Here is a 13,122-nt window from a genome sequence, read left to right on the forward strand (position 1 = left end):
CATTGGAGGGTGGGGGCAGTCGCCCAGGCCTGGGGAGACTGGAAGGGCAGGAGGAGCGCAAGGAACCTCCCGTGGCCCCTGGGCACTTCGACCCTTGGATGGATGGATTTATGCTGGCATTGTCTGGAGGGAGCGAGTGTCCCCTAATACTCTCAGAACAAGAATGATTTGCTCAGAGGGAAATAAAGATAAAAAGAGACCCCATCTGACCCTGCCTGCCCTACCCCTGGCTCCACTGCCAAAATATGAGTAAGAGGTGGCTCCAGTGTGGGCTGCTGGCCTGGCCAGGCAGGTCTGTGGCACGGGGCCCTGCAAACCCCATCTCCGGGGTGGGGGTGGGGGGGGACCTGCTGGCAGCCTGGGGGCAGCTGCAGGAGGAGTGGGAGGCCCAGAGGCTCTGGCAGAGGGCAAAAAAGCAGGTGGGACCTTTTGAGGCCCTCTTGCCACCCTGCACAGCCGAGGACATGGGTTCCAGTTTCAGTCGGGCTTGGCCCTTCACCCCTAGGTGAGGCCTCTGGGTCACAGTAGCAGTTGGGGAGGCTGGGCCAGGGGATAGGGCAGATGAAGGGACGAGGGTGCCTAGCAGAAGAGCTTGAGGAAGCAGTTCTGACAGTAAGGCTTGTCGTTCTGCTCCTTGAAGGTGCCCTTGTTGAGCTGCTTGAGGCAGAAGGCACAGACGAAGTGCTCCGGGTGGAACTTCTTGGCCATGGCGGTGATGCAGCGGCCCGTGATGGGCTTCTGGCAGCCGGAGCACAGCGAGCCGCGCCGCTCGTGGTAGTGCACCTCGCAGTAGGGCTGCCCGTCGTGCTCGAAGAAGCTGCCGTTGACGAACGGCGTGAAGCATTCCTGCGGGGAGAAAGGCGGGTGAGGCAGAGGGAGGGGGCTCCGCCTGGGGCAGGGGGCCGAGGCAGCTCCCGGTGGGATGGGCATGAGACAGTCATGGTCGTCACACTCCCGCTTGCGAAGCATTTCCTACGTGCCAAGTGCAGCGCTAAACGCCACTGAATTCTCCCGATGGAGGCAACTGAGGTGTGAAAGTTAAATGACTTGCCCAAGGTCATGCAGCTACTAAGTTGTACAGTCTGGACTTAAACACAGGGCTGACTCCTGGGCACTAAACCAGAGGCTGTAATGGGGTGCCCTGAACCCCTGGTGGTGAAAAAGGGTTCCACGGTCAAACTCTGCATCCAAGATTCCTGTGTGGAGATTTACATGCACACTTAGGTATAAAAGGCCCTGAGAAGTCCTGCAATGAATAGTGTTTCCCGAACTGATTTGGTCAAAGGGTCTTTGCTAGATCCCCAGTAACATCTGTGAACTCCCATTACCAATGGCTGATTCTGCTGAGACTGTGAAAGGCCTGCATTGTCTCATTCAATCCTCAGAGGCCTTCTCCTGAACATGATGGGCCGCCAGACAGGACGAGGCTGGGGACACACCTGCCTTGCTGTTGGTTTCTCCCAGCCTCAGTACAAGCCCTGGCCCCGGCCCCACTGGACCTGAGTAAATGTATCCCCTGCCTGCTCACACCATTAATAACCCCAAGCAAGGCTTCCAAGCTGGATCCAGGGAGCACAGTGCAGGGGAAAGGCGGGGGGGCTTCTGCCCCCAGTGCCCAGTGCCCTTCAGAGGCAGGGCGGGGGCTCCTCACCCGGCACACGAAGCACTCGGGATGCCAGAGGGTGTTGAGGGCAGAGATGTAGTTCTCTAGGATGGCGCGGGCGCAGCCGCCACACTTCGGCGCAAACATGTCGAAGTAATCCTTCCGGCAGTAGGCCTTGCCGTCTTTCTCGTGGAACCCTGAGGGGTCGGGTTGGGGGGCAGGGTTAGGGCCTCCAACATCAGCGAAGCCCCACCTCCCCAACCCTCCCAGGGGCAATGAGCTGCTATGCTGCTCAGTACCTTCGGGACCGAAGAAGGCGCCGCACTGGGCACAGAAGAAGTGCTCGGGGTGCCACGTCCGGTCAAGGGCTGTCACCACTTTCTGTGAAAGCAAGGTGTGGGGTCCGAGTCAAGCTGCCACCCCACTGGGCAGATCCCATAGCCAAGACTCACAAGCAAGGCTGTCCTTCCCTCCTTCCCACCCCCACCCCCAGCTCCCCAGCCAAGGAAAGAGCAAACGCTGCCAAGATGGGGGTCCCTCCTAACTGTCCTACGAATACCACTGAGAATTCAGATTTACTGAAGGAGGTGACATGCCATACACTCTCCTTTATCCTCACATGCGACAGAGGTCATAGGCTCTATCGTGACCATTATGAGAGGCTAGGCATTTCTGTAACGTCGCACAGTGGGAGAGGGAGCCAGCACTTCACTCCATCGATCCGGGCAGGGCTCCCAGCCTCTAAGTCTCCAAAGGAGGGAGCCTGGGCTGGGAGGTAGATGGGAGGTGGGGGCCTGGCGTGCATTAGGACTGCTGTGCATCAGGCCTGGGTTTCAGTCCCAGCCCCACCATTTTCTAGCCTTGGGAGCTCGGGCGTGTGACAGGGCCTCTCTGAGCCCCAGAGGGTATCACCTGCACCCTCTGAGGGTGACAGTGAAGCCGCAACGAGACGGTGCGGCCCCTCCCCACCGTGCCCAAGACTCACATCCAGGATGGGACCGTTGCAGTAGTAGCAGCGCGGAGAGAAGAGCGTGTGATAGTCCTTTTCACAGTAGGGCTGCCCGTCCCGCTCAAAGAAGTTCCGAGACCCAATCTCCTCCTGGCAGTGGGTGCAGACGAAGTGCTCGGGGTGCCACGTCTTCCCCATGGCTGTCACAACCTGAGGAGGGAGACAGATTGTGGCTAAAGGCCCTGGCCTGCCACAAAGCACCCTGCCCTGCCCCTACCCCTCATTACCTGCCCAGCGATGGGCTTCTTGCAGGCCCCGCAGACCCCTTTGGCGACTGTGGCGACCCCCAGTTTGTTCAGGTCAGACTGCAGGCTCCCCAGCATACTGTCTAGCTGGCTTCCAGGCTTTGGGGCACCCCCGGGAGGAGAGCTGCTCCCCGTCTTCCCCTGGGCCATGAACTGTGGAGACAGAGAAAGGGCAGATCAGGTCTGGGGGCTTTTCTCCCTTTTGGGCACATGGGCTGATGGAGGCAAGAAGTGCAACCCCCTACAGGGGCCTCAGGAGCCCGGGAGGTGGGCGTGACATCGGCAAGACATCCTGGTGGCCAGAGAAGCCCCTGGCACCACACTGGCCTGACCAAGGCCTGGGAAACACGGCAAGCAGGACACTGAGCCCCCAGCCTTGGCACTGACCCCTCCCTCGTCCTGCCCTTCGGGGCTGCTCTGCCCGCCCTTCAGAGGCCAACCAGCCGCCCAGCACAGCTCTCCATCTGCTCTTTGTTCCAGGCCCTGGAGCTTAAATAGGGGAGAATAGAAAGATAAGACTTTTTTTTTAATTAAGGAAAAAAGAGACCACGTTATTGGACCATTTCACAAAAGCGAATTTAGGATAAGAGGATTTCCGCCTCACCCCCACTGGCAGTACCAAAATTGGGAGAAAAAGTCTACAGAAAACATCTACAGTATCTCAAGGGGAGAAGAGAGAGAGGAAGGTAAGCCAACCAAAGGCAGGAACCCGGGAAGGGATGGGACTGAGGCTTCCCAGGCACTGGGCCTGGGGACTACAGCTGAGGAGCAGGCTTTTGGTTTCCCTTCTGGGACTGGCTTCCTCAGATGGAGCCTGGGGCAGGTCCGAGGGGCGGTGGGGAGGGGCAGCAGAAGCCCCACAGGCGAGCGAGAGGACAGCTGACGGGAGCATGGACATCAGGTTCAGGGAGCGTCCAGGGTCAAAGGAAGGTCTAGGGAAGGACCGTGGTACTGTGCTGGGCTTGTGCGCGTTCATGTGTGTGCATGTGTGCAGTGGGGACAGGTGGGGCTCACGCGGGGGCCCCAGGGCCTGCCTGCATCGGGGGGAAGGTCGGGTCCTCGTCGGTCTGGCAGCCCACAGACCGCACACTGTGGGGGGCAGGCAGGGGAGAGCTGCGCCCCTGCACCTCTTCTTCCTGCAGCCCTGCCCCAGCACTCTGGACCCCAGGAGACCCACAGGGGAGAGCTGAGGGCCCCAGGGTGGAGGGGGCGGGCAGGCTGGGCTGGGGAGAAGGGCTGCTGGCCGTGGCATCTCTGTGAGGCTGGAGCAAAGGGACAGGAGGAGGAGGAGGAGGCAGAACAGAGAAGGTTCTTCTCAGGGGAATGGGAGAGCCGGGAGGAAAAACCACCTGGGGAAAAGGAAGGAGAAAGATGAAGAAGATGGAGCAACATCAGCTCAGCAAGCAAGGGCATGGAGCGGTGACATCCCCAGGCTTCCCCAAGGCCTTCCCACTCTGACCCCCCCACCCCGCCCCGCCAACACACACACACCCCGAGCTCCCCTCTGGCCAGAGCTGGGGAGGAAGCGGGGTGCCTGCTGCCCTGGTGCTGGCCCAGCCCTGGGCACCTCCCCGCTACCTTCTCTACCAGCTGCCCCTCAGCCTGCCTCCCTCGAGGCTGCACAGTGATGACGATGCCCTCGGTCATCCAGTCCTCGGTGGAGTCCCCCGCCACCCCTGCAGCCGCCCCTGCAGCCGCCTCTGCCTCCGGCTGGATGCCCAGGCGGCCCTGCAGCTCTGCGATGAGCCGCTCCTGGGACGGGGTCCTGCTCAGGGTGGCGGGGTCCAGCCGGCGGCGAGGGGAGGGTTCCCGGGACATGGGGTGCGCGTGGCCCGTCTCCCGGCTCCTCCTGATCATGGAGCGGATCTGAGGGGGGAGGGGGACGCCGTCACACCCCACTCTGGGCTCTGCTCATGCTGCTCAGTCCACACTCGGGTGCGCAGGCGAGGGAAGGCTGCACCACACGACGGAGAAGAGCCAAGCTGAGGCGCGGTGGAGGCAGGGGGCAGAGCAGACGCCCGGCGCTCAGCTCCAAGTCGGCGCTGACCCCAGGCAAGACACTTCACCTCCGGGGGCCTCAGCTCCCCGACCCTTGAAATGGGATGGCAGTATTTTCTTGGCTGCTTTACAGGGTTATTGTTTCTTGTTTATAGTATAACCTACTGGTTTGTAGTGGTTTTGGTTTTTTGTTTTGTTTTGTTTTTAGAAAGAGTATAGAGTTTTAATCAAGCCAGAAGCAAATACTAACAGTAACATCAGCCATGGCTTATTGAGGATCGTGTGCTGTATTCTAAGCACATTCCAGGCATTACCTCATTTAATCCTCTGGACAAACTTGGAAGGAAATGGTCTATTACCACCCTCCTTTTAAAGATGAGAAACTGAGGCGGGACGGGGGGCTGCCCAAGGTCACACAAGCAGCAGGTGCTGGGGGCAGGGTTTGTTGTCAGTTCTGAGTGGCTCCAAGGCCATGCTTTCAACCATTTCGAGTACATCACCTCCAGATGTTAGGGGAGTTCATCTAAAGGAAAAAGCCATAAACAAGCAAAAAGCGGGTTGTCACTAAGAGATTTCCAGGCCCAAGGAGCTCCACGGGGCCCACAGAGACCATTGCCGAGAACTGGCCGTCAGGGTGGCAGGCCACGGTACCTCAGGCCCTGCTGCCCGAGCAGACATGCACAGTGGGAGGGGGCATGCAGTCAGCCAGGAGCGGCCTACACTCAGGCCCAGCAGCCGTGCAAGCTGGCGCCTGCCTGGCCAGCGGTGGAAATCCTCTCGGTGGTCTTGGGCGTGTCCGTGACCGTGGCATGGGGAAGCTCCGGCTGCTCCCTCCTGGCCTCAGCAGCAGCTGCGGTGGTGCCCTCTGGCCTCGTGTGTGTCTCGGGTCCCTGGGCTGGCCTGACCAGGCTTCCCCTCGTGGGCATCTCTCCCCCTAACGGCTCCTCATCCACTGAAACAGGACAGCTGCTTCCCGGCCCCGCGGGCTCTGGCCTCGCCCTCTCCCGCGGCCGTCCACGTTCCTTCGTGAGACGCCAGGTATCTGGGAAAATGGCCTGACGGTCTACGGCCACGAGGGCTGGCTCGGCTCCCTCCTGGGGGCTGGGTGTAGCTCCACGGGGAGTCTCAGGCCTGAGCGCCTCCGAAGTCCACGGCTGGTGCCACGTGGCAGCCAAGGCCTCCTCTGGGCACACAGAGTTGGCCGACGGCCCTTGGGGGTCTCCAGGCTCCTGGGGACCGGCGTATCGAGCTCTGGGTAGAGTGTGGCCTAGGGGAGCCCTGGAGAGCTCACTTGTGAGGTTTAGTTCATCCCTCCAAACTTGAGCCTGGCTCTCTGCACCAAATGGCCCCAGAGAACCCTCTGTAGAGGGAGACCTTGAGTTGGGAGTGTCAGGTGTTACCCCGAAGCCAGCTGTCGCCCCAAGGCCAGCCAAATCAAGCCAACTAGGGGCCACAGGCGATAAAAGGCCCTTTCCATTATGATTATCCTCAACACCAAGGAGTTCTGGGGTGTGAGCATGGCCTCGAGAGGAGGGTTTAGTAATGGAGGACCCAGGAGCAGAAGGAGAAGAAAGTATGTGGCGTGAGGATGGAGCTGAGCTGGGCAGCAGCCCCAGGGAGTTCAAGGCCACAGCAGAGGAGTTGGTCTGGAGGAGGAGAAAGACAAAAGGCAGAGGGGAGGAGAGAAAGAAATAGGAGAGGTGAGGAAAGCTCACCGCTAGGGGTGGGCTCCCCGTCAGGGCTCTGAGAGCCTCCATCTATGCTGACCGGGTGGCTGCAAAGCTGAAGCATGAGGACGGGACCTCACAGAAGAGCCAGACACGCAACAAGCTTTTCCTGGGCAATGTGTCCTTGGCCCCCACGAACCCAGGCAGCAGGAAGCAGCCTCTGAGCAAAGGCTGCGGCGCCACCCCCGTCAGAGTCGGTAAGAGGGAGAAAAGACTCCCGTGAGGCAGCCATGGGAGACAGGCGGCCAGGGAAGTCAGCCCAAGCAGCATCAAGGGAGAATCGGCCACAGGCAGCTGCTCGGCCTCCTCCAGCTTTGGTGCGGGTCTCGGCTCAGTCTCTCCCAGACAACCGCAGCTTCCCTACGCCCCCAGACCTTGTTCTAGGTGCGCAGCTAGAACCGGCACAGCTTCCCGCAGGGCACTGTGTTGCGGGTTCTCTGAAAGAACATCACTCAAAAGGGTGCTAGGGCCGGGCTCCCTCAGGCCAATGCCTGAGTCCGACAGACTAGCTCCCGACCTCGGCTGCCCGAACCTGCCAGCCCCACTACCACCCCCCACCCTAAAACCAGCTGAAGGGAGGTTTGGAGCCACCATCAGGGCCAAGAGCACAAGGATCACTCACTCCCCTTCTCAGATTCCCCAAGTCACGAACCAGAGGTCAACCCACATAGAAAAGTGCAGTCAGCAACTGTTGGAGAGTCAGTCAACATTAATCCCCTTAGAGGCACCGTATCTTCTCAATAAGACACCTCTAGCCTGGCAGGCCTGGGGAAGCCTGGGAGGGGAGGGGGCAGGGAGCCGCATGCAGGCCTGGCCCAGTAGCCTGACTGGTTAGGTTTCCCACAGACAGAACTTGCGGGGATTCCAAGGCCCCAAGGCCCGTAGAGGAAGAGGGGGTAGGGCAGGAGGCTGGCGAAGGAGGCCTGTGGATTCAGAAGCCAGAGGCAGAAAGAAAGAGAACGTGTTGAGGACAGCCAGCGTGGGAGGTTGGGATCTAGGGCAAATGACCTCTCAAGCACAGAATCCCAAGTCCCACATGACCCAGAAGAGAATGCCCACCCCCACCAAGACCAGCCATCAACACAGGGCCCTTTGTCCTAACCTCCTGCCCGCCCCCCCGGGGGGGGGAGGCTGGGAGCTGGGAGCACCCCGGAGGAAGGAATGTCCCTGCTGAGCACTTCTCTGCTTTCACAGGATTTGAGGGAGTTCAGTCCCCACCAGCCTGGCCCGGCCCTCCTCCCCTCATATCCAGGCAAGGCCAGGGCACTGCAGGGTCCCTGGCTCAGGTCAAGACACCCAAACTGAGGGGCTCAGTTCCAGCTACTCACACTGAGGTACAGGAAGAGAAGGATGGGGGAGACATTGGGCAGGAAAGAAGAGGAGCCTAGGGCACCTTAAAATCCGACAGGGAGGCCATCAGCTCGTCCAGCTCCCTGGTGGCAGAGGAGGCCGAGATGCGTGTCTGCTGCTGGCTGGGGGTGACCCGCTGGGGGCTGCTCACCTCGCCCTGGTTCACAGTGATGGCGGGGCTGCAGGGCAGGCATGACGTCAGCAGGAATGCCAGAGTCCACCCCACGCTCCCCCAGAGCGGCCCTTCACCCCTCAGGAGATCAACACATTGGCTCTAATACTGGGGTCCCGCCACCCCCAACCCTGGGGAAGCCCAAGGAGGCTGCTGTCAGCCAGCAGGGAAAGCTCTGAGGTGAGCTCACATGGGAGAGGAGAGGGCCACTCAAACGACAACTTTCCCAGGAAGACACCTCTAGGCCTCCAGCCCAAGTTCAAGCCTGCTGCTTAAATAAGCCCAAGCACTGTGTATTCTCCATGGCACCGTATGTACGTGTGCAACTGTCCCAATGACATGGTCACACTGAGAAGAGCCAACATTTAGAAAGCACTTACCATATACAGCATCTGCTGAGCCAGAAACTATGCCGTGACTTTACATGTATGATTGGGTCTCACTCTTATTGAGGCCATAGCCTTATCCCCATTTTACAGATGGAAAAACTAAGGCTTGAGGGACCCTTCCTAAGGGCAGAGCCAAGGCCTGACCCCCACTGTGTGTGGCTCCAAAGTCTGTGCTGACAGCCACTTAAGCTACAGGTGCCCTCAGCACGCAAGATGCTTATCTCTTCTGACAATGGCGGCTCGCAGGGGCTCGCAGGAGGCAGGAACGGTGAACGTGTCCGTGTGACTCATCACTACCCACCCACCCCCGCCCAGTGCCTGGAGCAGAGCCTGGCAGACAACAGGCACCTACGGAGGAATGGGTGACGCGGGGGCTAACTAGGCAGACGCCGGAGCACGGGCACTGCCTGGGCGAGCCCAGTGGGTACTCACACGGGGCTGGGCACGGAGCTCTCCAGTTCATCCAGGAGGCTCTCCACGCTGGGCCGCACGTCCTCCAAGCCCCGGCCCCCATTCCGCTTGGGCTTCTCTTTCATCAGGGGTCCGGCTTTGACCCCCAGCAAGCTGTTATTCTCTGGGATGCCGTAGTGAGGGCTTAGGGTCCCAGGCAGCGGGGAGCTTGAGTTGGGCTCATCTTGGGAGTGGGAAAGAGAAAGAATACTCAACCGTGAGCCCTCTGGGGAGAAGGCAGGCCAGCAGGCCCCAGCCCCAGAGACCCAGGCCTACCTGCGGGGAAGCCTGGGGGGTTATGCTGCACAGCGTTCAGCTCCAGCAGGAGGCGGTCAAGTTCTGAAAGGTTGCTGCCCAGGGAGGAGCTCATCATGGTGGGTGAAGGCTCAGCCGACTTCTGCTTGTTGGGGAAGCTTTGAGAGACAAAGTGAAGATCACACTGAGATATGCTCCCCAGCTTTGGCGACCCCCAAATTCTCCAGGACAGTAAGGCGGAGGAGACACGAGGGCTCTGCAGCAAGAGGGCTGAGAGAGGGGAAGGGATGTGGTAAAAAGCAGGAGGAAGGAAGTCTTGCCTCAATTCCTCAGCTACATGGAGTGACGTGACAGCTGATGTATATATGGAAATGGCAGCAGATGGCAGTGATAAAGCCACCAGGAGACTGTCAAGAGGCATTATGAGCTGGCCAGGAGCCTCCGGGACTTCTGTGGTTTAGTCCAATGACCCCGGGCATAATTTCCACAGGGCTGTGGCCATGCCTGAGCCCTGGCCTGTCCCCAGGCTTCCCGAGCAAGAGCGGAGGGTGCGCAGGCAGGGGCTGAGGCAGTACCTGTAGACGTGCTCTTCCTCACCAGCTCGGGGACACGCAGGGCCGCCGCTGTCCTGGGGGATGGAGGCACTGGACGCTTTGGCACTGGAGCTGTACACGAGCGGCGGGGACTGAGGCTGCAGGAAGGAGAGTGCTCAGAGCGTCCCCAGGGGAGAGGAAAAGGAACAGCCCGAGTCACCCCCCGGAGGCTGCTGCTCAGTCAGTCTCACCAGGGACTTTCCACACTCCCGCTGGAGACAGGTGATTAACACTTGGTCACTGCCCCCCTCACGTGGCATCTGGTGGGGAGAGCTGGACGTTTCCCGGCCCTTGTCCCCTTTACCTGAGCCTGTTCCTCTCCTGGCTCCCCAAGCCACTGCCAGACAAGCTCCTTTAACCCCAAAGCCTCTGGGAGCTTCAGCTCCTGTCCCCACCTACCTGCTGGTGGATGAATCGGGAGGCGCTGGGCTGCCACTGGTCTAAAGGGTCAAGGAGCGCACCATTGAGGGCCTCGCTGGACGGGGGTGGAGGGACAGGGGGCGGCACAGCAATCTCCTGGTATGTGTGGTTTCCAGTTGGGTAGGAGTAGGGGGTCTCCTCGGACAAGAACACGGGCCGCTTAGAGATGTGGGAGGTGGTGGACTCCAAGTCCTCCAGCAGGGCGTCTGCAGGGAAAAGGTGCCGGGAGTGGGTAAGCAGCAGGGATCCCGGGAACCAACTCTCCAATGGCAGTCACCTCCCTGCCGGCACCCCAGAGTTAATGATATGAGCACCTGCCCCTCCCATGAGAGAAATGACTAGCTTCAGGTCAGGAAGAGACCAGCTCAGCCCAGCCTGGCTAAGCAGCAGCTCCCAAAGCTGATCTCTTCACCCAGCCCCAATCTGAAGGTGCTCTGGAGGTTCCCAGGGCTGCCCTTGAGGCTCTCCTACCTCTGGGAGTCGGGCACCTATGTTCTCTCTCTCCGGACAGGGCTGTACAGCTGGCTGGCTGGGAGTCAGAAATGCCTGCCTATACAACTAACTCAGTGCTCTGACTGCAGGGCCAGGCGGAGAGAACGGTGGGAGGGGCCCCACGTCACTGGGAGGGGCCCCAGCAGGGCCGGGTCCCACTTAATTCCCAAGACCTTAAGCTTCCCCAGCCTCCACATTAGAGGGTACCTGTCTTCCTGATCACCTAGGAGCAGAACCCCAAGCTCTGAGCTCCTTCCAGGCGATGGGGTGAGGTGTGTGGGTAGGTGGGGGCTGGGACTAGGTTGGTGCAGTGTTCCCTACGCCCTCGGACAAGCCGGGGGGGGGGGGGTAGCAAGACTGCTCCGTTGGCTGTTTCTGCTGAAGCCTGGCAAGCAGCCTGGCCCCAGAGGCTCCAGGGCCCCACTATTCTGCTTTTACCAGAAGCAAGGGAGCTGAATCGACCCTCGAGTGTAAGCTTCCGTTACTCTGGCACGGGTCAGACAACAGAGGGGCGCTGGGTCTCCCCAGTCTCCAGATAGAAAGGGTCAGCAGGAGGGGCAGGAGTAGGAACTGCTGACCTCCCCCCCACCCAATCCCTCCCCTCCGGGACCTTCACCAGCCCCACAACCAGAGCGCCTGGCCCCGCGTGCCACACCTTTATTCCTGCCTGCTCGAGGACTTGCTCACTCTCACCTCTCTGGTGACCTTACAGGGGACTCAGTCCCTGGCCCTTGGGATAGAGATCATGAGAAAACAGTGGCTGCATTTGCTGCCATTTACTAGTGACAGGCACAGTGTCGTGCACTTTGCATTCGTGATCCTCCTACGACCCCATGAGGTGGAATTTTGATTCTTCCTTTACAGGTGGGGAAACTCGCTTTAAGATGGGACTTGCCCCAGATCACAAAGCCAGTGAGTGACAGGATGGCCTGACTCCTCAGAAGCCCCAAAGCCCAAAAATGTGGCCTGCAAGAGGTTGGTGTGATCACTAGATGATGCCCTATTTAAATGGTACAACTTCCTAAAGGATGGGGTCCCCGCTCTCTGAGCTGCCAGTCTGATCCCTCCTTGTGGCCCTGTCCCCAACCTCACCCCAGCTCGGAAACAGTAAAAAGGAACCAAGGCGCTCACCAGGGCCTTGGTCTGTGGGCCTGCGCCTTCTCCCAGCTGCCTGCCCTGGTCTCCTTCCCCCAAGGCCAGCCACACCTACCCCTGGCTCCTACCCAGTGGTTCACAGGGGAAGCCTGTTCCAAGGCCCAGGATCCCAGGCCCCGCAGCCTAGCACAGATCTCCGGACTTCTGAGGAAGGTCAGTTCCTGTAGCCTCCGCCCACTCCGGGTCCTTTGGAAGAGATCTGGCTTCCTGTCTCTAGCAAACCGGAACTAGACTGAGTCAGTGTGTGTCTAGGTAACAGCAGGAAAGGAACCAGTGTTCAGGGCCAATCCCAGCAGCCTCTCCACAGCCACACCTGTTGCTTTGGCTTCATGCGGAGTCCCTATTTTCTCTGGCCCGATCCACCAAGGGTGGGGTTTCTCTGTCACCACGGGCAGAGCCAGATGGGAAACCGCACCGGGCTCCCCCGTCCAGGCAACAAGTGCAGCCCCACAGGGTAACGGGAGCAGCTACCGTGCTTGAACACTCACCGCATGCCGGGAGCTTTACCAGTGTTACCTCTCTCGCAATGACACTACGTCAGACGGTAAAACTGAGACTCAGAGGCCAAAGTTAGTTGAAGCGACACAGCTGGGATATGAACTTGGGTTTCTTGGTCCCAAACACTCAATAAAAGACAGACGGTTAACCTTCCCTGTCAAACCATCTGAGTCAGGGATGCCATGTCCTCTGCATCAAGCACCTTCCCTTGTCACTCATGATGCGACTCTAAGTCTGGCTTATTGGTTTATGGACTGGATTCTGGTTTATGACTTCAATGGGCTCTTTCAACATGGATACATCTGCTGGTCTGAAGGCGCAGCCCTGGTGTATAGAGACAAAAGATCTTAAGTTCTGGAGCTGAACCAGAGCTGAGTTCAAGCCCCAGCTGCTCTCCCCATTATCCATGGCCACACAGCAAAATCATTTAGCTTCCCTGAGCCTCAGTTTCCTCAGTCGGCTGGAGTGATTTATGTGGGAGAGATGCTGTAGTACACGCAGGGAACTGCACACAGCAGATCTTATTTGCTTGGTGAAATTCAGAAAAAAGATCTTCCTTCAAGGAGATGAGGGTAGGATGCAAAGTACTGACTCCTCCTAAGCCTTCGATGGGCAGAAGCTGGGCAAGGCACGAGAAGAGGGGGCTTAAAGAGAAAAGCAAAGGAATAAAGTAACATGAAAGTCAAACACGTGTGGACATCAGGGAGAAGGCACATCATCCTCCAAACGTCTGAATGAGAGGAACCCCAGTGAGGACGCACAGTCA

The 13,122-nt window shown here is 59.3% G+C and overlaps 1 protein-coding gene across 3 annotated transcripts in view; it reads right to left on the bottom strand.

Annotated features, from left to right (window-relative positions):
* Positions 1-334: 334 nt before the first annotated feature.
* PXN (paxillin) overlaps positions 335-13,122 on the bottom strand; it is a 43,661-nt gene continuing 30,873 nt past the window's right edge. The window contains exons 2-15 of one of the 3 annotated variants that reach the window (XM_090292029.1): positions 10,191-10,417; positions 9,774-9,889; positions 9,220-9,356; positions 8,926-9,127; positions 7,976-8,111; positions 5,611-6,501; positions 4,436-4,723; positions 3,892-4,206; positions 3,245-3,346; positions 2,840-3,010; positions 2,589-2,762; positions 1,903-1,984; positions 1,652-1,800; positions 335-846 (exon numbers count right to left, since the gene is read on the bottom strand). In XM_090292029.1, the coding sequence (XP_090148155.1) occupies positions 580-846; positions 1,652-1,800; positions 1,903-1,984; positions 2,589-2,762; positions 2,840-3,010; positions 3,245-3,346; positions 3,892-4,206; positions 4,436-4,723; positions 5,611-6,501; positions 7,976-8,111; positions 8,926-9,127; positions 9,220-9,356; positions 9,774-9,889; positions 10,191-10,417 (3,257 nt within the window). In that variant the 3' untranslated portion in view covers positions 335-579. The remainder of the gene's footprint in view (positions 847-1,651; positions 1,801-1,902; positions 1,985-2,588; positions 2,763-2,839; positions 3,011-3,244; positions 3,347-3,891; positions 4,207-4,435; positions 4,724-5,610; positions 6,502-7,975; positions 8,112-8,925; positions 9,128-9,219; positions 9,357-9,773; positions 9,890-10,190; positions 10,418-13,122) is intronic. The other 2 variants (XM_090292027.1, XM_090292028.1) reach the window with 2 other exon arrangements.

The sequence above is a fragment of the Furipterus horrens genome, unplaced genomic scaffold, assembly GCF_987537825.1.
Source record: "Furipterus horrens unplaced genomic scaffold, mFurHor1.1.pri manual_scaffold_11, whole genome shotgun sequence".
NCBI classification, from domain to species: domain Eukaryota; kingdom Metazoa; phylum Chordata; class Mammalia; order Chiroptera; family Furipteridae; genus Furipterus; species Furipterus horrens.